This window comes from Palaemon carinicauda, chromosome 38 (genome assembly GCF_036898095.1).
Source record: "Palaemon carinicauda isolate YSFRI2023 chromosome 38, ASM3689809v2, whole genome shotgun sequence".
Classification (NCBI taxonomy): Eukaryota; Metazoa; Arthropoda; class Malacostraca; order Decapoda; family Palaemonidae; genus Palaemon; species Palaemon carinicauda.
The window spans coordinates 62,103,041-62,126,320 of record NC_090762.1 but is presented as its reverse complement, the minus strand read 5'-3'; the positions used below and the strand labels follow the sequence as shown (position 1 = coordinate 62,126,320).

At 38.6% G+C, this 23,280-nt stretch overlaps 1 protein-coding gene across 6 annotated transcripts in view; it reads right to left on the bottom strand.

Annotated features, from left to right (window-relative positions):
- Positions 1-23,280, bottom strand: part of Orct (Organic cation transporter) — a 105,458-nt gene that overhangs the window by 38,139 nt on the left and 44,039 nt on the right. For 5 of the 6 annotated variants that reach the window (XM_068362284.1, XM_068362287.1, XM_068362286.1 and 2 more), the window contains 8 exons: positions 22,283-22,437; positions 18,524-18,692; positions 17,560-17,656; positions 17,191-17,315; positions 6,308-6,522; positions 5,734-5,915; positions 4,793-4,929; positions 3,494-3,523 (listed from right to left, as the gene is read on the bottom strand). In XM_068362284.1, the coding sequence (XP_068218385.1) occupies positions 3,494-3,523; positions 4,793-4,929; positions 5,734-5,915; positions 6,308-6,522; positions 17,191-17,315; positions 17,560-17,656; positions 18,524-18,692; positions 22,283-22,437 (1,110 nt within the window). The remainder of the gene's footprint in view (positions 1-3,493; positions 3,524-4,792; positions 4,930-5,733; positions 5,916-6,307; positions 6,523-17,190; positions 17,316-17,559; positions 17,657-18,523; positions 18,693-22,282; positions 22,438-23,280) is intronic. The other variant, XM_068362289.1, reaches the window with a different exon arrangement.

The window sequence follows — 23,280 nt, the reverse complement described above, 5'->3', positions numbered from 1 at the left end:
GTCAGACAGGTTTGAGCCATTACATTCAGCCTCCCTGAAGGATCTCACCCTCAAGACACTTTTCCTAGTGTGCTTGACTTCGGCTAAAAGGGTCAGTGAACTTCATGCCTTCAGTAAGAACATCGGCTTTTCTACAGAAAAAAGCCACTTGTTCACTTCAACTTGGTTTCCTGGCCAAAAATGAACTGCCTTCTCGTCCTTGGCCTAAATCTTTTGATATTCCTTGCTTATCAGAGATCGTAGGCAACGAACTGGAAAGAGTATTATGTCCTGTTAGAGCTCTTAAGTTCGATTTAGCCCGTACTAAGTCATTACGAGGTAAATCTGAGGCATTATGGTGCTCAGTTAAGAAACCTTCATTGCCTATGTCAAAGAATGCTTTGTCATATTTTATCAGATTTTTTTTTTAATACGAGAAGCTCATTCTCACTTGAATGAGAAAGACCGATGTTTGCTTAAGGTTAAGACGCACGAAGTTAGAGATATAGCAACCTCCGTGGCCTTCAAGCAAAATAAATCTCTGCAAAGTATTATGGACGCGACTTTTTGGAGAAGCAAGTCAGTGTTCGCGTCATTTTACTTAAAAGATGTCCAGACTCTTTACGAGGACTGCTACACACTGGGTCCATTCGTTGCAGCGAGTGCAGTAGTGGGTGAGGGTTCTACCACTACATTACCCTAATTCCAATATCCTTTTTAATCTGTCTCTTGAAATGTTTTTAATATTGTTTTTTTGGGTTGTACGGAAGGCTAAGAAGCCTTTCGCATCCTGATTGATTTGGCGGGTGGTCAAAGTCATTTCTTGAGAGCGCCCAGATTAAGAGTTTGATGAGGTCCTGTTGTATGGGTTGCAGCCCTTAATACTTCAGCTCCTGGGAGTCTTTCAGCATCCTAAGAGGATCGCTGGGCTTCGTGAGGAAGACAGACTTATAAGGCAGAGTAATCGTCTAAGTCAACTTCCTTACCAGGTACCTATATATTTTGATTTTGTTATATTGATAACTGTCAAAAACTCTTAGCTTATACGCTGTAAACTTTTTTATCTCTGGTCTCTACCCACCGCCTTGGGTGTGAATCAGCTATTATATATTCACCGGCTAAGTTAAATATTTAAAAATGATATTTTAATTATAAAATAAATTTTTGAATATACTTACCCGGTGAATATATAAATTAAAGGCCCTCCCTTCCTCCCCATTAGAGACGCAGCGGGACGAGAAGAATTGAAGGGTTTGTTTACATGCAAGAGTGGTATCTGGCTGATAGTGGCGCTGGTGGGCACACCCGCAACCTTTATAGCGATCGCTCGCGAGTTTTTGAGTGTGTTTTCTGTCGAGCCGCTGAGTAGCAGCTATTATATATTCACCGGGTAAGTATATTCAAAAATTTATTTTATAATTAAAATATCATATTTATAAAATATGTAAAATTATATATCAATGAAAAGGAATTTTTTTGCGCTATACGATGAAAAATGGTTTACATTCCTAGCTCCGATAGTTTTTGGGGTAAGCTAAGTAAAATGTTAAAAAAGAAGAGGTTAGAGCTCAAGTGCATTTTTTTTTGTGTGCTGGTGGCATTCAAAGGGTTAACCAGATTTAATAAGTATTAATCATATGGTTAGTGCATTGCCCAACAGGGCTAAATATCAATGTTGACTACCCAGCAACATTATCACTTTTTAAACTTTTGCCTAGATGAAAATGAAAATGAAAATCAGGGCAAAAATTACCAAAGGTGGGCCTAAGCTGGGAAGAATTAAAGGAAGAAAGTTACTTATAAAATTTTAACAAAAAGGATAAAACAAAATACTGTAAATGTGGTAGTTATAAAGGTGCGTCCACACTGGCAACATCGTGTCTACCGACATATCAACAACAAAGTTGGAAACCTTACAGTCAACATCGGTACACATCGACAACACTGTATGAAACTTTGTCAGCTACAATGTCTGGCAACATATTGGCAACACGCGTCAACTTGGTGAAGCCGTCCACACCTCATTCTAGAGACTTGAAAAGTATGTCCGCGTGCCAGGACGCACTGGCGGCTGGTGGTGCTGTTGTTGTGCTTATGTGTTTACAGCGGAGGAGGCACCGTCGTAGAGTCTGGACGAGACCCTCCCTATTGCATTATAGGAAAAGTGAAGAGCCTTCAAATCTCGCTGTTGGTGTTGTGTGTCTGTCCGGGTATCTCCAACCACATCGACTCGTCCACACCAGGGTTGCCAACATGTCACCAATAAATCTCTACCAACATCTCGACAACAATGTTTCGGACAGTCTAACAACTTGTCGCCAACAAAGTTGTACACAGTGTTGTCGACATGTTTTGTCGCTAGTGTGGACGCACCTTAACACATACCTTTGTGGGAAGTGGGTGCATTTTGTTTTGTCTGGTGGTGCTATGCTTATTTTAATAAGTATATGAGATGATAGATCTATACAGGTACTTTATTCCCATTAAGTACATATGATGATGCATTTATATTTTGTTCCCAAGCCAAGTTTAAATTGAGCTTAATTTTTATTTCTTTGCTTTTTTTTTCTTTTTATTTAGTATTAATGTGCAGTTTTTAGACATATTACTGCAAATGAAATGATTTACCAAATGAAATTACTCACCACACAATCTGTATAGTACTGTATTGCAGTACAAAATGCATTTACAGACAAATATAATAATTCAATGTCTTGTACTAAAATGAAAAGTATGAAAATAAAGTACAGAAAGTTCATTAAACCTGAATGCTATAATTAAATAACATTTCAGTTCAATTAACCTGTTAATATTTCAGATTAAATAGCTATTCAGTAAGAGAAAGATAAGCTAATACAGTACAACAAATTACTAAGAAAATATCTAACAAACAAATCAGGGAAAAAATATTTTAAGTAAAACGAAGGCCACATCAAAATACTCAAAGCCATCTTCCATTAGTTTTTATTACAAAACATTTCCTACCAAAATGAGGCATTCTTTTGGGAGGATAGGAAAGAGTTAGCCATCAGCAAGTTAAGTAAGTGTAACTTGCCCTTGTGTAATAGGAAAACCTGAAAACCTGAGTTCCTATACTGAAGGAGGTCTTACAATAATCAACTAGACTAAGAGGTAGTGTAGTTTTGAATGAACTGGGAAGAAACACATGTTATCAATATGATAACGTGCCTTAATGAAGTGTAGACTGTATATTTCATAGGTTTACTATAAGCCTTAGTTGTCATCTTATGATAATGATTCGGGGCAATTACTACAATAGTATAATAATAAAGCTAATTTTTAAAAATTCAAGGGGGCTGACTTTATTTTCATGGGAATTTTTCCTATAAGAGTTCTCTCATGTTATTATAAAAATCAGATGTGTCGTTTTTATTGTCAACATGCACTGAATGTGAGTATTGCAAACAAATTTTAATCCATTAGTAAATTAATAGAAGATAATACATTTTAGTAGAATATAATATGCACTCCCAATCCATTCAGTGTACTCTACCTGGTAGACGGTACTGTTGAATTACTTGTACTGTAATATAATGAAAATTTTAATGCTACTGCAATGCAATATTCACCCTTACTTTAAAAAAAGACAAATATAAATTTTAGTTATGTAGCTTACCAAGTTTTGCTTCTTTATTAGAACACAGAAGTGGTAACCAGAATTATGAGAATGCCATAAATATTCTAACGACAATGACACTAGATGATTGAATTAAATTTACCTGTGTTGAAGCAAGGACTTTGAGTCCTAAAGTGGTTTTTGTTATAGAATCAGCTATTTCAGGACAATGATAATCTGAGATAAACTTCATAAATAAAATTTTGAAAACCACACTAACAAATCTCATATTCAGCTTTTATGTAGGCATTGAGGGGGTGACAGAACTGGGAGGGTTGCTCTAGTGATTTCTTGTAGATTTATGATTGATTCCCTTCAAAATGTATTGGATACATTTCTTGGAATTTCTATGCATTGTATCTAGTTTAGGACTAAATCAAGTTTTGGTTGCACATCATTGTGAAACATTAAGAATTTTATATAATTTGAATGACATTACTTGAACAAACTGGATTACTGTTTTAGTTTAACTAAATTATTTACTGTTAGTAATACTGTATAGCATCCAGGTGATGTGGTTAGCAAGGGTACTGTCATAAAGCAAAAACCAACTGTATGTTAAGAAAAAAAGTACTGTACGGTATAGATAAAAAATCTATTATCGTCCAAAAATTTTTTCTACTTTGATACGCAGAAGTCAAGAGGGACCGTAGTGAATAGTAGATATCAGTAGTTAATGAAGATGGCATATGAGTATTGGCCAACCAAGGCTATTCTGTTTAACATGATCCCTGTCCTCCCATACTATCAATTATACATACTGTATTTCTAAATTTTTCAGACCATCTTTGTAAGAGTCAAGCTTGACTTATTGGGCTCGTTAATCTCCTGCTTTTAATGATAAGATAATAATTTACATTTTTCAAAGTGAATGCACTACCTATATCATGAGGTATGCCTAAAATTTTATTGCAACTACATAGAATTAATTAGCTATGGAAAATCCTGTTACGACAGTAACTATAATCTATAATTTTTTATTACTAGAAAAAGTACTGTATCTGTATTTTCTCTCAAAGTAATTGATTTCATTCTAAAGAAAGGATGCATTGCCTGTGAAAATATCAATTAGAGCTATTCAATGAAATTTCATGAAAAATGGCAAAAGAAATTTAACAGTGACAGTGACTAGTGAATTTATTGCAGTAAAGAAAATCTTGCCAAGTTTAAACTTACCTTCCAAAGTTTTCGCCATCCTCGATTGTTTCTGGCAATCGCCTTCCAAGAGTCTCAGGCAGTAAAAGTGAAAGTAGTCCAGCAGCAAAAGCTAAGGAGCCAAATATGAGCAAAGGCAATGGCCTCCAAGTATCACCCTGTAAAAATCAATATAAGTCATGTGCATTTTTCAAGTGGGGTAGCTCTATATGTAGCTAAACAAAACCATTGAGTTATTTATAGCCTTGAAAATGTTTGTGTGAAGTAGTCTGAATGATTGGTTTATAAATGAGGGTTTGATATCATAGTTAAAGTTAAGTTAGATGGGAAGAGACCAAAAATGGAAGGAAAGCCAAAAAAAAAGTAACCCATGTAAGGCTGAAGGTTCATTATGAAAACTTTTATTATCTCTTACAGAGTGATATGTAAGGCACACTGTAGGTTGTAACACCAGGGTTGCTAAAAACAGCAATTTTCCTATCACTTGTGATCAACTTTATTTTAAAACTGAACTGAATTTTCTCATTAAATGATAATTCTATTGACTATCTATTATTAAAGATTGTAATTTTGGATACAAGCTCTCTTCTTGTCACTCCACAGCCTCTAAGGTAATTATATTCTCAGCCCCCTTTTTTTAAAAGAACAAATCCTTTGAACAAGCTCTACAAAAGCCTCAAAATGTGAGATTGGTTTTGTAATTAAATGTATTTAATAATAATCCTTGAATTCTGAATTTTTCTGACAAAAATCTGGCTATGAAGGATTTAAACTGTGACTCTGGTTTTGTTGAACTACTTAATAATTCCTGTACATTATTCTGATATTTTCCATCTTTTAAAAGATAAGAAATTACCAAATAGGAAACAGTGTTAAGCTACTATGCTCAACAATAGTATTCATGAATTTTTTATATTTTTCAATGTTCAAAGATAAAAATTTATGTAGTATAAGATACTAACCAAGAGATTTATGAATGGTGCAAGAGCTCCTCCAATACGAGCTATCATGGAAGAAGAACCCACGCCAACATTTCTCACTACTGTTGGGAATATTTCTGCTGACAACACATAAATAATGGCATATGATGCCGTGATACACATCTTTCCGAACATAGCAAGGAATATCAATAGCCACTGGAGCTCTGAAAACCATGAATATGATTATATTATTTAGTTGCATTGTACATAATGATTACAGTAATAAAAGTTGAAACCTGAATATATGAGTGGAAATTCTCAACCATTAAATGGGTTGACTAAAAATTATTATGATAAAGTATTATTTCTTAAAAACAAAGCTGCTGATTATGTAGGGAAATTTTAATATATTTTTTAATTGAAATTAGGAAACATTGTACTGTACTGTAGATTTAATGGTGAAAAAAATTGTTACTGTACTGCCTATGACGCTATGATTGAGAGCAAGAATTTTAAAATACTGTACTAGCACAATCCTGTACAGTACAGTATCAGTATATGCACCATAGACTTAGCATAAAATAAAGTCAAATTGTATTACATTTAAAATACAAACCTTTGGTGACAAACATGGTTGAAAGTAAGGCAATTCCACCAAGGACAAGGAAAGCACAAAGGGGCAGTCGACGTCCTACTCGGTCAAGAAGCAGTATCGTGATTGCGTGTGCTGGTAACTCAACAACTCCACTAATTACAAAATTGAGGTAGTCATTTCCACCAAGATTTCCAGTATTTAGGGACAATCCGTAGTAAACTCCACTGTTCACAAACCTGCAGATATATACTATACTTTATATGGTAAATAGTAACTAGATAAAGCAATGATATTACAATGGAATCACAGGTTTATCTAGTTAAAGAATCTGAAATGGAAAGGCTTAGTTTTAGATGAAAATAATTGTAAAGGTGCCAAAGCTAAAAATGTTGCTAATTAACCCTCTGTTGATCCCAGCCATAACAAAGTTATTGTTAAGGCTCATGACTTTTGGTCAGGGAGCAATGACGTATTGTGGTTAGCATACAGCCAGGCCTCAATATTTGTAGGTTCTATCTTTGCAGATTTAGCAATTCCCGATATAGAGAACTGTATAACCTGTTAAATAAAAATTCCCTAATTATTATTGTGGTTTCGCAATAACTACTCTCGCAAGCTGACATTTTCTAAATGATCTTGCTTCTTTGCACCTGCCCTTCTTTACCCCCTCTCCCTCTCCACACAACACAACAATCCATCTTTTGCGACAAACATACATGACAACTTTATTGCTAACACATAAACTATTCCGTGATGAACCCTTTGCATAGTACAGTAATCCTAATAATAAAAATGATTTAAAGTTCATACATACATTATGTTCAAGTAATATTTGATATGTGATGTATAATGCTGAGGAAAAATATAATTTTGCATTAAAGTTAAAAGAAAAGATTTTCTCTCTTGCTATTAAAAATGTAAGGACTTTGAAATTGGATTATTATTATTTAATTATTGTGTTATTGAATAATTTTGTTTTAGAAGATTTTTAATTTCAATTAAGTAAAATAAGGAAATTAGAATTTATGTAGAATTTACAATAATATGTTAGCTTGAGCACCACACAACAAACAGGAAATGCAATTTTCCTTCGAGTTTAGTTAGCTTGTGAATCAATCAGCTTGGTTACCCTTTTTTCTTCATTCTGACCATGAAGGGGACGGGAAATTAGAGCTGGACATATTTCATGTAATTTGAGGGGAGGTATGCTAGTAGCTATTTTTAAGTCTCTATTCTCTGGACATGTTTCACTGTTCTCTGGAACACAGTTTTTTTTTTTTTTTCAGTTGTTTAAACTAAAACGCTTGTAATTTATTATGCAGGAATGAATCAAATATTATTAAAAGGAAATAAGTTGAAAATAATTTGATAGAATTGATGAAAAGAAGGGAACTGAATTGAAGGGATAGATTAGAATTTAATGTAAAGAGAGGGTATTAATTTAGATACATGTAACATAATGATTTTTTACTGTGAGAGAGTGTGAGTGTGTGTTTGTTAGTTATATGCCTGTCTACACAAGCCTGTGTACAGTACTGCAGTGTATGTATAGTAAATGTACATTCTTATTTAATGAAAAATCGTTAAAGCATAGTGTGCCGCAGATTTTACTGGGTAAAACTTCATAAATGATAGTGATGTTTTAGTTTTTTTTGTTATTTTATTTTTTTCCCCTTGTGATAGAATGATATATATTCATATGTTCATTGATAAAGAACTACTAATAGTGTACCGGTATTAACAGTATTATACTGCACAGTATATGAAACCTTAAAACACGACATTCAATTTCATCAGCAGATATCGTATTCTAATAAAATCATGTTATTCAGTAACTGGAATACAAACCTACGCTATTTATAGGGGTATTACTTTCGGCGAAGCTGAAAGGATGAGCCATAAAAATTTAGCAAGGATTAACTACCCATCCCGCTAGTTAGCAGGGGGTAGGGGGTTGGCTAGCTAGCTACCCTCAGCACTCACACACTTGTGACTGTGCTTCACTTTACTTTCGGCTCGGAGGGAGAGCGGTTGTTGCCGCTTTTCCTTGCCTATTTTGGACCACCATTGATCTTTGTCTTTTTAACTTATGTTGTTTTTATACAGTATATATGAAAAAATTTCTTTGTATTTTTATTTATTTGTTGTAGCTTTCCTTACAGTGTATGTTGCTGTTTGTATGATAGCGTAGTACGGCAGGTTCTCAAGAACAGAGAGCCTTCCTTCCCGACCTTTCCCCCTTGGACATCGGTCATCCCGTTGATGGATAGCCTTCTGTCTGACTCGTCCACAGCCGCAGGGGAACTGTCATTGTTTGGATACTCCTCTGTTCAGCTCTTGTCGTTACCTTCCCCTCTACGTGGAATCTGCTGGGGGAAGGGTGTATGGCCCTCTCAGAGCTTGACTTCGGTCTTGCACTTTCTCAAGGTCTTTGCCGCTCACTTTTCGTGCGTGGCCGGCAGTATACTCTGCGGGGGGAGCACCTTTCCCGTTCGCGGGTTAGGTTGCGCTCCCGAATGGTTTTCTTCATTAATTTAGGGAAATTATAAGTGTTTGTAATTTAACTTTTCAACTTCGTCTCCATGGGGAACCCCCTTCCCACCGGAGGGTCAAGTGGTTCTCCCAAGTAGTTATTTTTAGCTGAATTAATTCATTGTAATTCATCTTTTGTTACAGTTTTACGCTGCCGCTCTCTTTCTCCCATCAATGTTAGCCGGGTAAGGGAGTGCGCAGTCCTTAATTTGTGTCTATTCTCTTGCTGGATACGTTTCCCACCCGCAGACTAGGTGCTCTTCCCGATTGAGTTAACTTCCCCAGATGTTGGGTTGTCCGCCATTCCAAGGGAGAACTTCCCTTCCTCATCTTCTTCTCATTGATGACGTTTGCTGTTGTTGTTTCTTTGCCAAATACTACGCTTCCCCCATGCTGAGTCGACTCCTCCATCGGGGGGGAGAGCAAAGTCCGAGCCAAGTCTCTCCTGCAAGTGCTCACCTTTCTTGTTCGCAAGAGAGGTCACTCATTGAGACTCCTCTCCGGAGGCCTGTTGCTGTTCATCAACTTGCTGATCCTCCTGCCCCTTCGGGGTTTCGTCACCGTGGTCTTTGACCCCATCATTCTCCTTCGCATTAGAGGTGCTCCTTCGCCTTTGGCGAGAAGACGCCTCTTTGGCTCTTCAGCCTTGTCATTGCAGCTCTCCTCTTCGGAGGATCCTTCTTGTCCTGATTCTACTGGTTCCCGACCTTCACCTGGATCTTTGGACTCGCCCGCATTTCAACGAACCCCTGGTTCGTAACGCACCATCGAGGTCTCGTTTGCGTGCCTCTCCCGGGGATGTTTGTCCTTCCAAAGGGCACATCCCGTCTCCAGATCATTATTCAGCTGTTCGCCAATCTGCTGTTCCAACCTATTGCAGCTTGTCTTTCTCCAGTCTCGCCGATTGCTGATCTCCAGCTAGCCGATAGCAAGGGTCAGCTTGATGATCTTGAGTTCTCTGATAGCTAGCGTCAACTTGCTGATCGTCCGTTCATTGATAGTTAGCGCCAATCGCTGATTACCAGTTCTCCGATCGCTGATCACCAATTCCCAGCTTGCCTGCTCGTTAACGAACTCCGGTTCATGATGCACTGTGAGGTCTTGTTCGTGATCCTCTCCTAAGGATGTTTGCCCTTCCAAAGTGCACATCTTGTCTATAGATCATCGTTCTGCGGTTTGCCAACCAGCTGTTCAACCTATTGCAGCTTGACTTTCTGCTAGCTCGTCTTTCTCCGATCGTTGACCTTCAGTCTTGTAGATCGCCAATCGCTAGCTCAGCGTTCGCCGATCGTGAGCTCGCCAATCACCGATTGCCAGATCGCCGATCGCCAGCTCACCAATCACCAGCTCGTTGATCGCTAGCTTGTCTTTCACCAATAGCTAATCGTTAGCTTGCTGATCGCTAACTCGCCAATCGCTAGCTCGCTGATCGCTAACTCGCTGATCACAAGCTCGCCGATCGCTAGATTGCCAATCGCCGATTGCTAGCTCATCTTTCTCCAATCGTTGACCTCCAGTCTCGCTGATCGCTAGCTTGCCGATCATTAGCTCGCCAATCGCCAGCTCACCAATTGCTAGCTCATCTTTCACCGATAGGCAATCGTCAGCCTGCTGATCGCTAGCTTGTCGATCGCTAGATCGTCGATCACCAATCACCAGATTGCCGATCGCCAATTGTCAGCTTGCTAATTGCTAGCTCGCCAATCCCCGATAGTCAGCTATTGCTAACTCACCGATCGTTAGCGCTCCGATCGCTGATCGCCAGCGCTCCAATCACTGATCGCCGATCGTTAGCTCAACACTCCGATCGACGAACCTTAATCTAACCATTCATGTGTCGATCGCCAGCACTCCGAGCACTGATCGCTTATCTCTGGCTCACTGATCACCAACTAGTCAATAGTTGAACCAAAGTGCTGTTCCTCCGCTTATCCGATCATCTGCCAGTTCGCCTGTATTGTGGCGCTCCGATCGTTAGCACGCCGATTGCCAGCGCATTGATCGTCAGCCTACCATGCCAGCTCAACGGTTGCAAGTCTACCTCGCCAGCTCAATGGTTGCAAGTCTACCTCGCCAGCTCAATGGTTGCAAGCTCAACAATCGCCCATCGCAAGTCAGTCATCGCCGATCACTGACCACCCTGCCAATTGCCGATTGTTTGCTCGTGTTTTCACCAATTGCCGATTGTCTGCTCGTGTTTTCACCAATCGTTGATCTCCAACTCACCAATCGCCAATAGGCATCTCGCTAATTACCTTTCACCTGTGACCTCAGACTCTCCTCGGTCTTGTCATTCGCCAGCCTTACGGCCCTCGTCAAACCAATTCTTCGCGCCACCTGCTTGTCAACGAACTCCGGTTCGTGACTCTCCAGCTAGTTCCAACCACCTGGTCGCTCATCCTTTAATGACCCGTTCGACAATGGTTACCCACTCGCGGACTTATCTAGCAGTTCGCCATTCACCTTCGGCTCTTCGATCGCCAACTCGCTGATCGCCGAATCAACCAACCGATCAACGGCAGATCACCGCTCACAGACTGACCTGGCAGCCTTCGTCTGCTCCTCAGTCACCATCTTCGGCTCACAGATTGCCGATTCGCCAATCACCGACAGCTCGCTGTTAACCAGCAGTTCGCCGCTCAGCAGCCCACTAGGAGCCTTCAACTACTCACTAGTCATCCTCTGCCCTTCGATCCCCAGAAGATCGGAAGGCAAAAGACACCCTCCTCGCTGCTCGCCATTCGCCATCACAGTAGGCGAGAAGCAGTCCCCCATCAGCAGCTTGTCGACAGGTGACTACTCGCGAGCAAACTCCGACTGCACAGCGGCCACAATAACCAGCCCTTTATCATCGTCAACGTTCTCCAGAACGATGCTGTTCTAAGGAACAGCATCACCCCTCATCAGGGCGTCCAAGGTAAGGTCAAGCATTGCCTTACCAACTTCTTCATCAGTTCATACTTAGGTCTCTCCCAGAGAAGAGTCCTTACGCCGGGTATTGCTTCCCATTCACTCATCTCTTCCTCTACAGGTCAAGACCCCAGTGTCAACAAACTCCTATGCAACTGGATCCACAAAGGAGCTGGCCCTTTGGACCGAAGTCCACATCACGTTGGAGAAGGTTGGACAAGCGGTAAGACCACAGGTCTTCATGCGCATGCTGGACCTAAAGGACGCATACTTCCAGATCCCAAACCATACATCTTCAAGGAAATATCTGAGATTCAGTCTAGACAACAGGAAATACCAGTTCAGGGTACTGTGGTTCGGTCTTTCCACAGCACCCCAAGTCTTTACCAGAGTGTTCGCCTTAGTATCATTCTGGGCTCACAGGAGCGGCATACGTCTCCTCTCCGTTATCTGGACGACTGGCTGATCCTAGCAGACTCGGTGGTAACCCTTCTTCAGCACTGAAACAAACTTCTGAGCCTTTGTCAAGATCCGGGGATCATGGTAAACCTCGAGGAGTCTTATCTGCTTCCCAATCACAGACTGATACAGTATACCTAAGAATGATTTTAGACACTAATCTCCACAAAGCCTTCCCATCAGACTACAGGATAATGAGGCTGAGAAAGGTCGCAAAACCTTTTCTCAAGACGAGAAGAACTCTCAGCCCAGAAGTGGCTATGTCTCCTCAGACAATTATCATCCCTGGCCCATCTAGTTCCCAACGGCCGCATCAGGATTCGATCTCTGCAGTGGCGGCTCAAGTCCAATTGGAATTAGGCCTGTGATACCCCGGATGTTCTTAACCCCATGGGACAGGAGGAACTGATGGACCTCGAGTGGTGGGTGGCAGGCGAGAATCTGCGGGGTGTGTAGATCTTCTCGTCCTTCCACTGGACTTTATGCTGTTTTTCAATGCATCTAAAGAAGGGTGAGGGACCAAGGTGCTGCACCACATGACCTCAGGCCTCTGGTCAGAGTCCGAAAAGTACCTTCACATAAATCTCTTACAGATGAAGACCGTCTTTTTGGCCCTTCAATAGTTCCATCAGTTCCTGGCAGGCTACTCAGCGGTGGTGATGAGCAACAACACCACAGTAGTGGCCCACATCAACAAACGAGGTACTATTTCGCAACCCCTATCCCATCTAGCAGTAAAAATACTGAAATTGGCCGAAGTCCGATCGGTACCGCTATCAGCCCGCTTCATTCCAGGCAAGAGGAATTTGCTTGCTGACAATCTGTGCAGAGCATCTCAGATAATGGGTACCGAATGGTCATTGGATCATCTAGTAGCCAACAAAGCTCTGTGGGGTTCTCCGTCTGTGGATCTGTTTGTAACGTCCCTGAACTTCAGGCTCCTGCTGCTCACCAGTCCCAGACCCCAAAGCTCTCTGGTAAGATGCATTCCAACAACAGTGGGACAACATCAACGTTTACGCCTTTCCCCCTTTCTGTCTGATGAGAAGGGTACTCAACAAGGCCAGAACATCGGTCAACTTCTCAATGATTCTCACATCATGGCATCATGCGGAATGGTTTCCAGACCTTCTGCAACTCCTGACGGAGCCTCCAAGAAAACTCCCTCCACAACACGATCTACTCAGACAACCTCACGTCAACATCTACCACAAAACCGTAGCTTGGCTACGACTTCATGCCTGGAGACTATCCAGCATCTCCTCACTCAGAGAGGATTTTTGCAACAAGTTGCTTAGAGGATGTCTGGATATCTGCGGAAATCCTCAGCAGCAGTCTACCAGACAAAGTGAAACATCTGTGGCTGGTGTTGTGAAAGTGGTATCTCTCCACTCAATGTCACTATTCCAGCAATAGCAGAATTCCTCGTGTATTTGTGGAAGGAAAGGAGCCTTTTAGTTTTGGCAATGAAAGACTATCGCTCAGCCTTGAGCCTTGCCTTCAAACTGAAAGGAATGGACATCTCCTCTTCGCTAGAACTTTCCTTAGTCATACAGACTTCCAAACTTACCTGTCCTCAGTCGGAAGTGAGACTTCCCTCTTGGAACGTGGTTCGAGTTCTCCGGTCTCTAAAGAGGCCTCCGTACAAACCATTACACCAGGCAACAGATCGCCACCTGACTTGGAAGACGGTGTACCTACTCGCCTTGACCTCGGCCAAATGAGTCGGTGAACTTCATGGTCTCTGGTACGACATCGACCATTCAAGGGTAGGGGAAGAGGTAACATTCAGCTTCGTCCCTGAGTTTGTTGCTAAGATTCAGAATCCAGAGGTGTCGAATCCTAGACACAACTCCTTTTGGATAACAAGTCGCCGCTCCGTAACTAACGATCCAGATGATCTGTTACTGTGCCTAGTGAGGAGTTAGAGGCTCTACCTCAAGAGAACAGTAGCAGCCCACCCCTAGGTGCCTTTGCTTTTTGTCAGCACCGGGAGAAACAAGAGGAGGATCACCAAAAACACCATCTCTGCATGGATTCGCAGAGTCATCGATTACGCTCTGAATCCAGATCCAACTCCAACACGTTGACCCAGAGCTCACGATGTCAGGGCCATAGCTACGTCCCTAGCCTTCAAAAGAAATTACTCTGTGACTCAGGTTCTGCAAGAAAGGGTAGGGAAGCGCCAGACGACTTTCACAACCCATTACCTGGAAGACGTGACCCACAGGAAATTTGATACATTCTCTATCGGTCCTGTGGTACAGCTGGTTTAATACCTCAAGCACCTTATTGGACAAGTAGCAGAATCTTGAGGGCACTGTTATCCAGTTTTAGTCTGTGTGAATGAAAAGAAATGACTGGCTCTCTCCTTTTCTTCATCCTCCCCTCTCTTGGGGAAAGCAGCATCCTGGGTTCTCTGTACTTTCCTCAACCACTGCAGGTAAACCATGCTCCCTTGTGTACCTAGTACAGTATTGTGTCTATACTGTTATGTCTCCATACCCTTGCGAGGAGGTATTGGGAAAGTCTTGGTCAACTCGGTTATTTCGTACAAAGACTTGGGAATAACTTTTACCTTGACAGTCACACTTCTAATATCTCAACACACAGCTTGCATAGGCCGCAGACCTTGCATAGGTTTAGCGAGGTGTTAGGGTCTCCTTATTTTTGGTACTAACCTACTCATAAAAAGGAGACCCTGGGTAAAGTCAAAAAGGTAGATTGGCAGGGACATCCATCCTCCAAATGAGCGAGTCACCCCTATAAATAGCGTAGGTTTGTATTCCAGAACCAATAATAAATTCAGAGGTAATTTGTATTTTTTCTAAGGATACAAACCTTTAGCTATTTATACAAACTTACCTGCCAACCCTGTCCCCCTTGAAGTCCTACCTCCAAGCAAAGTGAAGCACAGTCACAGGTGTGTGAGTGAGAGGGGTAGCTGGTTACCCCCCTAACCCCCTGCTAACTAGCAGGATGAGTAGTTAATCCTCGCTAAATTTTAATGGCTTGTCCTTTCAGCTTCGCCGAAAGTAATACCCTTATAAATAGGTAAAGGTTTGTATCTTTAAGAAAAATACAATTTATTTCCGAATGTGTCATTTCTGAGTAGATAATTGTGCTTCATTAAAGCATTTTCGTACTTTCATTTTCATTTTTGGGTGTATTTCAATCATCAATATTAGTGATTTTTTATCTACAGTATCAGTGAATTTTGTTAGATACAAAAAAGTGTTTTGTTACTTGGATAAAACATGATGTGGAGATGACTTTCGTGTTATGAGTCATCTTACCTTGTTCTGAAACTGTGTTAATATAATAATGTACAGTACAATTACTGTACCTCTGAATAGTAGTGTGGACTAAAATACTGTGAAAGAAAACACGTGTAAAGAATGTAGTGGAGTACAATGGGTTACCTAGTGTGTTGGTCAACTGCAGGTAAATAATGGATAGTGAGTTCGGAGGTTTTGAGTTGACCCACCCTAGAGCAGCAAGAATTCGCAGATTCTCGATCTTCATGCCTGTCTTTGTTACCTAACCCCCATGCATATAGAGGGCTGACTGTACTTATGTTGGTGTTTCGTAGTGTATTTAACAAAAGAATAAAGATAGAAAGAAACTGAAAATTGCATTAGAAAGCTGAAAAATATTCTCTATAGCACTTATAGTATACTATAGTTGCATGAACAGATTATGCCAAAGTGCATCATCAAATCCTCAGAGGGTTACACATCTTACTATTCTTGTTTCATAACATGAACTTTTTTTATATGAGAATTCCAAAGAGTTGCTTATGCATCTTATACATAATACTTACCTTATATCAATTTTATTTTGAGTGGAGTACATGTATGTAAAATTCTGTGTTATTTTTTTGTTAACTACTGTATAGCTTGAGTGCTCTCCTTCACCTTTCCTACCTGAACAGTGAACTGCTTGGAAACTGTAGGCAAATGGGGTAGGCTACAGTTGTGTCTTGTGCTGAGAAGAGGGTACCCAGTGGATGTAGCAACCAGAGTGGTTCTCCCCTTGTTAGGGCTCCGGCATCAATGTCAAGTGGAAGAAGCAATTCGTTTTTTTATAAAGGCTTTAGCGTATATATCAAGTGTAAGAAGCAATTCTTTCCCTTATTTTTCCAACTCTTCTTTCTTGTATTCCTCTTCTTCCTCTTCCTTTCTGATTCTGATGCTTCTTTTAAGAAGAAGTATAAGTCTAGGGAGGCCAGTCGTAGTCGCAAGACTGTACCTTGGACCGGTACCAATTGGAGGAGAGGACACTGAATCGTAGTGTTCCTATCTTTTTAAGTGCAATGAACTGGTTAAAGCAACCATGTGGCCCCTCTTCAGGTTGGCCTTGGTCATTGATTAGCACTTCAGTGCCTCTCAAGGTCCAGGCCTTCTGTGGAGCTGCTTGGTCAGATCTCGCTAGTTGGTCCTAGTTCTAGTTGATGATCAGTCCTATGAGTCTGGGGTCTCAACCAGCCATCAGGTGTCCCTTGATTCATCCTGTTCCAGTAAGACATAGGTACAGGCTGATCTTCCTGGTGGGTGTACGAGGAAACCTCACCTGGAGATTCCCACTTGACTCTCCACCTCCAGACATGAATGTGTCCTCAGTGCATCGAAAGAGGAGTGGTGTGGCACCTGTGCTATCTGGTTGTTGTTGTTTTTTTTGTTTTTTTCTTTAACAAAATGTCAATGACAAAACATATTTGCTAATCACTAAGGCAAAAAACTCATATACAGTTTATAAATAATAAAATTGACAGAATTATAAAGGAATTCATAGCTCTGTTACATAGTTTAAAGTGTGTTAAGAGGGAGGGAATGCAAGGACTTAATCTGGAAGCTAAAGGGGTGCCAGCCTTAAAAAGTTTGAGAGCAACTGTATATCTACACCATAGTATGCACAGTATAAGTATACACTGCCACTGGGATTTTCCAATTTGGTATGATATTATTACTAAATATAAAGATACAGTACAGCACTGTGCTTACCAGTTGAAGAACAGATTGAGAGTTTTTCTGCGAAGGTTTGGGTAACGCAAAAGATCAAAGCAGTTCCCTTTCCCGCTGTCTTTGCTACCTTTGGCTAATGCCTGAAGAGTCATCTCCTCAGTTACCTGTCAATATGTTATTACAGATGTTTAATGCTACACACTTTTGAGTATTTCACTGTAATTGAAAAAAAAATAATGCTCAACTATTTCATGTAACAAGGAAATCACTAACAAAATCAGGTGCTTAAAATAGAGAACATTTCAACTATGCTTACAAAACGTGTTAAATCTACAAGTTAAAAGAATGACTAATTATGCTTTTTATTATATTAAAAAGTACAATCAATCAAAGTGCAATGGTTTTTACCTTCTTCTTATTGACTTTAGCAGCCTTCTCTAAAATTACCCGTGCCTCTTCAGTACGACCTTTTGTTATCAACCAACGAGTAGATTCTGGAATCACCCTAAAATATAAAAACAAAATTATCTTTGAAGTAATAGTTTTATTCAGTGTACTGAGTCACACTTCCAGTCAGTCATCTTTAGCCCCAGTGATTGCATAATAACAATTATAGGTATTTCAACCATCTTTTTATAATCCCTGGTCAGGTTCAAAGGATTTGCTTTTAAATAGGGAAATAGGCCTATATTGGAACAAGACAAGTTGAAGAGATTGGGAAAGTAGATGTGAAAACAAAGGTAATGAATGAGAAGCTGTCGGCAAAAATAACTGTAGTTGAGTTCAGAATATTGCAAAAACATTTATTATCAGCTGTAATGTTCTATAGAAAATATAATAGGCAGCACCTTCCTCCAGGGATTATACTCCCTGCAAAGGCATCAACATGCTAATGAATGTACAGGTACTAACAGAATAATAAAGATTAAATTCATCTTTTCATGAGTATTGATAGCAACTTTTCTTTTAAAACCAGAGGAAGAAAATTTTGAGTTTCCAATAGAAAGATCAAGTACAAAAACCAGGATATTTCAGAAAATGTTCTCAATACAATAGTTATATTTGAAAGGTATAACTTAGTACTGTAAACACTATAATATACTAAAAAAAATTAATTTGTTTACTGAAGTCTTGTGTGTATTGGGGGAATAATAACTGTGTCAATTGATCCTTATATTGGTGATTATATTGAATTTTATAAACAAAATGGAATCACAAGGCCAAAACATGAGCTACTGATACTTTGAACTTAAATCAATTAGTTTTATAACATTTACTGTTATTTGATAAATTTCATTATTCGCTATTTACTATGTAAACTTGAATTTGTAGTCTTCCAATTGAAGTATAACAGAAAAATAACACATCTTACCAGTAATATGGAATGAATAGCAGCGCAGGCAAAGTCATTGAGATTTGTAGCCAACGCCAAGATTTGATTTCAAATGCTAGAAAAGCAGCCATGAAGTACCCAAGTGTATAGAAGAACTGACTCAATACACCAACCAACACTCTCTTCTTTTTTCCAACCAGCTCCATTGCTGAAAGCCACGAAACCTCAGTGATCTTGTTCAAGATTAAATTTATTACTTTTAAATGGATACAACATAACAATTATTATTTAGTTATTCCAACAGTTGGAAATTATTTACCATTAATTGAAAATTACTGTATTTAAATATTTTGAGGAAAGGGCATAGATGCTTTCCTTGTCTGCCATTAGTTTTCTCCTCAGTAAGAGAAAGGATAAAAAAATTGAGAAAGTTCTGCCTTTAGATACATATATGTAGATTTATACTCGGCCACTGTCTTTTGATTCTAATCCATTTCCTCCAGTTTCAACCCCCACCTAACTATTGAATTAGTTCATCTATACCATGCCAAATGTCCACCTTCTAATTAGGAGCAAATATTTTATGAGCCTGCCAAGTTTTGTTAGACTATATTACAGCAATAAAAAGTGAAGTTGAATGTAAGCAGTTACTGTATGGAGAGTAAAATTTACTTAAAGCAACACATTAGGTCTGTGTCTTCTTCCATTGCACAAAAATTGGCTTATTGAGAAAATCTTTTAAGATTTTCGGTAATCAATCTATTCTGAAGAAGTGTTTTAATTCTTTCATTCTGCATAGTTTCGAGTATTATTGTTCTCTTCTCTGGTCTTCAGCTGCTGATGCTCATCTTAATTTGTTGGACAGGAACTTATGATCTATTAAATTTCTTATTCCTGATCTAGATATTAATCTCTGGCACTGGCATTCAATTAGTTCATTATGCATGTTACACAAGATTTTTCATAATTCTGATCATCCTTTACATTCAGATCTTCCTGGACGGTTCCATCCTGTTCGTAATACTAGGCATGCAGTTAATTCTAATAGTCAGGCGTTCTCCATCATGAGGCTCAATACTACACATTATTCTATAAGTTTTATTCCAGCTGTGACCAAGTTGTGGAATGGTCTTCCTAATTGGGTAGTTGAATCAATAGAACTTCAATAGTTCAAACTTGTAGCAAGTTTTTTATGTTGAACACACTGACATAAGTCTTTTTATAGTTTATATATGAAATATCTGTTTTGATGTTGTTACTGTTTTCATAATACAATATTTTATTTTAATTGTTCACTATTTCTCAGATCGTTTATTTATTTCCATATTTCCTCTCCTCACTGGGCTATTTTTCCCTGTTGGAGCCCTTGGGCTTATAGCATCTTGCTTTTCCAACTAGGGTTGTAGCTTAGCTAGTAATAATAATAATAAAAGGCTGATTTTAAAGGGAAGTGAATGTTAAGGTAAATGTGACAATGGCTCTGAGAATAAAATATGAAAATACAGATTTGCTGTCTGAGAATAGAAGAGACACTACTAAATTGTACACCAATGGAAGGGGTTATTGGAAAGGAATATCGATGTAAGGAGGCTTGAAGAATTATGATAGTAATATTATACCAATCCAAGGTGCAATCTTAGTTAGAAGAGAAGATTACTAAAATCCTTCAGGAAAGCAGGCATGTACAAAGTAAGAATAAATTATACAAAAAAAAAAAAAAAAATTAATAGATTAAGATAAACAACATAGTTAAATAATTAACAAATAGTTTATGGAATAAGATTTATGTCAACCTGGTCAACAAAAAATATTTGCTCTAAGTTTTAAGTTCCAGCAATTCAAATATTTGATTAGGAGGATCATTCTAAAATTTGGTCACAACTGGAGTAAAATCATTAGAATACTATTTAGTATGTATTAAGCTGTATGAAAGGAAACAAAAGAGCATTAAAATTAACTGCATACACAGTTCTACATGGTGGATGGTACAGTCTGGGAAGATCAGGATTTAAGTGATGGTTGAAATGCAAAATCTCTTACAATATGCACAGGGACCAAATGATCGTTGGTGACAAAACTTCAAAATCAAGTCAGATATTGAAAAATGACAAAATAAAAGAATTAAAACTCAATTTCATCAAGATATCTATGGGTTTATAGATACAAAAATCATGGCAAAGATTTGATTCATATATTGATATTTTTAATCTAATAGACAAACTTGATACGAATATGAAATGGGATGAGAGATTCGTTGAATAAACATAAGTCTCTGATAAGCTGAGGGTTCACAGGTTATTATTTCCTAGAGACATACTAATAATTATTTGAGTTTTGTTAGTGTTTATCTGATTTTAGCTAGAACTCTATGGCAAGATTCAGCATCCTCTCTACTACATCCAGGAGATGGCATTGGAAAAAGCTTCTTTTCAAGGGTAACTCACATAATGTGCATATACGATATTAAAAATGAAGGACCAAGACCACAAAACCAAAGAATACTAGATATTATATTCTGCTATTTACTATGAAAGGATTCAAGTTGAAAAGATTACGAGTGTGAACATGAGTTATAGTGGTAAAAGAAGAACGAAGTACATGGGCAGGGTATGTAAGGTATGCTTGGATGAGGGATAGGTTCCAAAGGAGTGGATGTGAGGGGAATAACTGTTCATTTGTATAAGGGTAAGGGACACAGGGGAGACTAAAAATTATATGAACATAACTTTCATAGAAGGAATGTTCATGGTATGATTATATCTGAGAAATATGGCAGACGTATGCTGGATACATAGGAAATAACTGTGGGCCTGGACCAGTAGTAGCCTGTGTAGGAATATGATTTAGTTATGAAACAATTATATGAGAAGGATTGTCAAACTATTCCCTTGTGGAAATGAAGTGTTATTACAAAATATAAATGAAATAAAAAACTGAAGCTAATGAGACGGAATTAATTGTGTAAAATTTGTGGTATAAGAAGATTTGAAAGAAAGAGAAATGTGTAGATGCATAGTAGTGACTAAAGGGATGGATCAATATTTTCAGACGGTTTAGTTAAGTGGAAAGGATGGAGAACGAAAGGTTTAATAAAAGTGTATCTGATTGTAAGTATCAAGAGGAAAATCTATAAAAGTTCTGGGTAGAGGTAAAGGACACATGTAAGGGAGTTTAAAATGGTACAAATTAATGTTTTCTGTACGCACATGGATAGGTTACTAATATGAACATTTAAGCTAAATGTTTTCAGTCATGATTCAGAATTATGAATTTGAATGAGAATTTGTCATTTTTGCTTGGAATTACTTAATATTGAAACCCTTATCAACGAGGCGGATAGGAATTAGTTTCAGTTATATTATATCAAGATTCTTGACTCCGATAAAGAATTTTTCCTTTAAGACAATAAGTAGCAAGAAATTTTTCAAACAAAAAAGCAAAAATTTCCAAAGATTAACTATAGAATTATAATAAAATTACGAAATACAGTAGCACTTTCCGAGTTGGGACATAGGCTTTGAAATTTAATCTTTGCTCCTTCCTAGTAACTATCTTCAGTATTAGATAATTAACCTTTAAATCTTATGCTACCTCCTTATTGTGAAAGAAATGGAAAGCTTTATAAATATACCAGAAAAACAGTTCAAGAATCTAACAGGAATTTCAAGTATTCATCAAAATAAATAACTTTTATAACATGCTTTCTTTATCAAAAAACGAGCTTTGGAGCTGGTAAAAATTTAATTTCCTTTGTGAAAAGAGAGCTTACTTTAAAAATATAAATATTGCAACACTTACCCATCACATACGCCACAAGAAAAACTCCTTGGAGAGAGGCTCCAAGAACCAACCGAAGAGCTGTGAAGACATAGTAATTTGGAATGGTTGCTTGGCCCACACCGACGAACACCATCAGTACTAAGGCACTTAGGAATATAGGTTTACGTCCAAACCTGTGAAAATGATTAACATTAGAACATGGATGTTATAAGATACAGTTAAAAGAAATTAGTGTGGAGTTCTATTGTTATTACTCATATTCTTTTTCCCCGGTTTCTGATCGCTAATAACTCAGCCAATTTTAAAGTGTTTGCTCTCAAATTTGAGCAGCAGTATGACCCATATGAAGTATAAATCAAGAAAATCGTGCAGGTGCATACAGCGCCCCCTATGCACAAAGCAAATTTATTTAAAAACAATTATTCTTCTTCACCAGTTTTTGATTGCTAATAACTCAGCCAGTTATGAAGTGTTTGCTTTCAAACTTGAGCAGCACTATGATTCATATGGGGGAAGTATAAATCGAAAAAAAAAATTCGTGCAGGTGCATTTAATGCCCCCTTTGCACAAAGCAATAATTACTTCAAATGTTTGCTCTTCAGGATCTCAAGAACCTGCTGCATCAGTTGCCTTCAAATTTTTTGCTAGAGATACCTTAGGCCATGGTCTAGTGCAGGCGCAAGTCTGAGCCAATTCTGTTCAATAGTTTCTGAGATATCATGACGTCAAAAATGGCTGCCACATGGTCGAAAATGCTAAATCAGAAACTACTTGGCCAATTTGAACTAAATTTGGTGATAATGTAAAGGGTTATGAGATAACATATACTGTGCAATATGAATGGACTTGACCTTGACTTTAAGGTCACAGGACGAGTTTTGTGAAAAAAAAATATATATTTTTGAAGAAGTTGAAAGACTCTAGGGTGCTAGCCTGCCCGCTTTCATGCAAGATTTCATCGAAGCCTGAAAAGTAGGGGTTAGGTGGCCTTCCAACTTATTATTATTATTATTATT